Below are 2387 nucleotides of genomic sequence, written 5' to 3'. Positions count from 1 at the left end.
CATTGTAGTAGACTCGCTGGCTTGAGCTTGAGCTGACACGACATCAGGGAATGTGCGTTCGAGATATCGAAGAACGAAGCGTGAGCGTTGGTCCCTTGCATAGTCGATAGGTGACTTTCCAGAAGCATCCTGGACACGTAGATCGCCACCTGCACGGACCAGCATCCCCAACAAACGAGTGTTCTCGTACGAGCCATAGTCGAGTGGCTGTACAGCCATGTGGCACGCTGTCAACCCATTGGTGTTACGCTGAGCTAGTGCTGTCTTCACATTCGCCTCTGGCACGTGAAGAGAGCACACACGGGTAGACGTGGAGGCCGTAAAGACATCCTTCGGGTCCGGTACTGATCGAACGAGTCCAAGTGCGAGACGGGTCTCTGCAACGAGGTTACGTGCTGCGAGATGCATAAGTATCGTGTTGCCTCTGCCGTCAGCAGTCGACAGTTTGGCGCCGTATCGGAGCAAGAGAGCTAGCGTATGGTATCGCGTCGACACGTTTGGAGTGATAGCAACACGTACAAGTGCCGGCATCTTGTCAGCGTCTCCTTTAGCTAGAGATGTTATCTCACAGAGCTCACGACCAGACCGGAATGGCTGATCCTTGTCTTCCTCTTCATCAGTTCTCTCCCTGCGCTCCAATGTAGCCGCATGCGCACTGTGGAAGCTCAGATTAGGATCCACACCGCATTTAAGCAGCTTCTCCAGCATCGAGAAGAACAGAACAGGCTTCGACTCGGCCAAACTTTCCGTAAAGCGATCCACAAACGCACCAAGAACGTTCATCCCCGAGTTGTCAGCCGCATGGATATCTAGCGCATACGACGGGTGTTCCAAGAAGTAGCACAGCACCTTGAGTAGCTGATCGTCACTTAATATATTGCCACTGTGTTTTTGCTTAAGAGCGAAGAGAAGTGGAGTCTCACCCACGTGGTTCTTCACGTTCTCACTGTTCACGCCTCCATTCTGGTGGTGTAAGAAGTCCATCAAGTGTGTATTGCCACGTTTCGACGCGTAGTGCATTGCAGTGTTGCCTTTGGCGTCTTGTGCATCGACACGTACTCCTGCATCCACAAGTGCCCACGCTAACTTCTTGGCGGGAGTGTCGAAGACAGATTGCTTTGTCTTCGCCAACGAGTGCAGCAGAGTCTCGCCTCGTGCATTAGGACGCATTAGAACCTCCATCCCGCCATCTGATCCCAATTCCAACACTCCAAGAAGGTTGTGGGCGAGCTGGAATTGTCCACACCTCACCGAGTCTTCGATAGCTTGACGACGGCAGAACTTGGCACTTAGTAGCATGTGGCAGATACCAGTCAGTCCGTTGCTCACAGCATGGTAAAAGTAGCTCCGTGTCTTGACCTTCGGCTCCTTCTTCGACGCATTTTGTCTCTGCCAAGACGACGCTCCATTACTCGCTTTCTGAACAATACGAAGCGTTCCGTCCACTGCCGAACCACTACGCAGCAGCGTCATGATGGTGGTCTGTCGTTTATGCAGCACAGCTAGTCCAAGGGGCGTGAATCCGTCCTGATCCTGTAGATCCATGGCATCTTTCTGCTCCTTGGGGTCACAAGACGAAGCCAGAAGCGTCGACACACACACAAACGCTCCTGTAGCCGCTGCGAGATGCAGTGGCGAGCGTCCTAGCACGTCTTGCGTCATGAGACCTCGCTCCGTCGCCAGATTTGACACTGTCTCCACCGGATCCGTCTCACCTCCTGGGATTACACCCAAATGATCATGTAGGAAGGCCTCTCGCTTTTCAGTCTCGTACAGCTTATCGTCTTGCATTTGTCCTTCGCGATCCTTCTGTCCCTGCATCTTCTTGCGGCTCTTGTCATACTTCTCTTGCCAATCCAAATCCACTTTGATCAGAGCGAAATGTAGCGCACTGAAGCCGAAATCATCTTGGACGGTCACATCAGCACCACTTTGGAGAAGGAAGCGTTCGACAGCGAACGATGCGTCGGCACTCATGGCTGCCGCGTTCACAGCGTAGTGCAAGGGCGTTCGCCCAAGCCAGTCGCGTCGGTTTACAGCGTTACGAGCTCCATCCTTCCCTGCCGCACGAAGTAATGCCTGCAGCAGCTCGAGATCACGGTTGCGCGCAGCATAGTGGACTGGAGATCGGTTCTTGGTATCGCCAACAACGACCGCTTGCGGGGCACTTGCGTCCTTCAACGCCACTAGGATAGCCGGCTCCACAGCTTTCAATGAGACGCCATTCTGGCTTGTCTCGGAAGGAATAGTGACGGAAAACGGGTTGGTATTAGCGGGAATTGCACGCCCACTGGGGAACGACTGCGTGATCTCCACACTTGAGTACAAGACTTCTCCATCATGAGCTTCCTTTGCAGGAATAGAGTGTCGTGCAACGACAGCTAGAT

The 2387-nt window shown here is 53.4% G+C and overlaps 1 protein-coding gene across 1 annotated transcript; it reads right to left on the bottom strand.

The window, feature by feature from the left end:
• Positions 1-230: 230 nt before the first annotated feature.
• Positions 231-708, bottom strand: PITG_21256 (uncharacterized protein; the record flags this gene model as incomplete). The annotated part of the gene is made up of 2 exons (XM_002894939.1): positions 231-254; positions 328-708. 2 exons carry the CDS (start codon positions 706-708, stop codon positions 231-233), a joined length of 405 nt encoding a protein of 134 aa, XP_002894985.1.
• Between the last annotated feature and the right edge of the window lie 1679 nt (positions 709-2387).

Source organism: Phytophthora infestans, genomic scaffold (assembly GCF_000142945.1).
Source record: "Phytophthora infestans T30-4 supercont1.326 genomic scaffold, whole genome shotgun sequence".
In the NCBI taxonomy this organism is placed as follows: Eukaryota; Oomycota; class Peronosporomycetes; order Peronosporales; family Peronosporaceae; genus Phytophthora; species Phytophthora infestans.
Note: the sequence above shows the minus strand (reverse complement) of the source record. Positions and strands in the feature narration are given on the sequence as shown.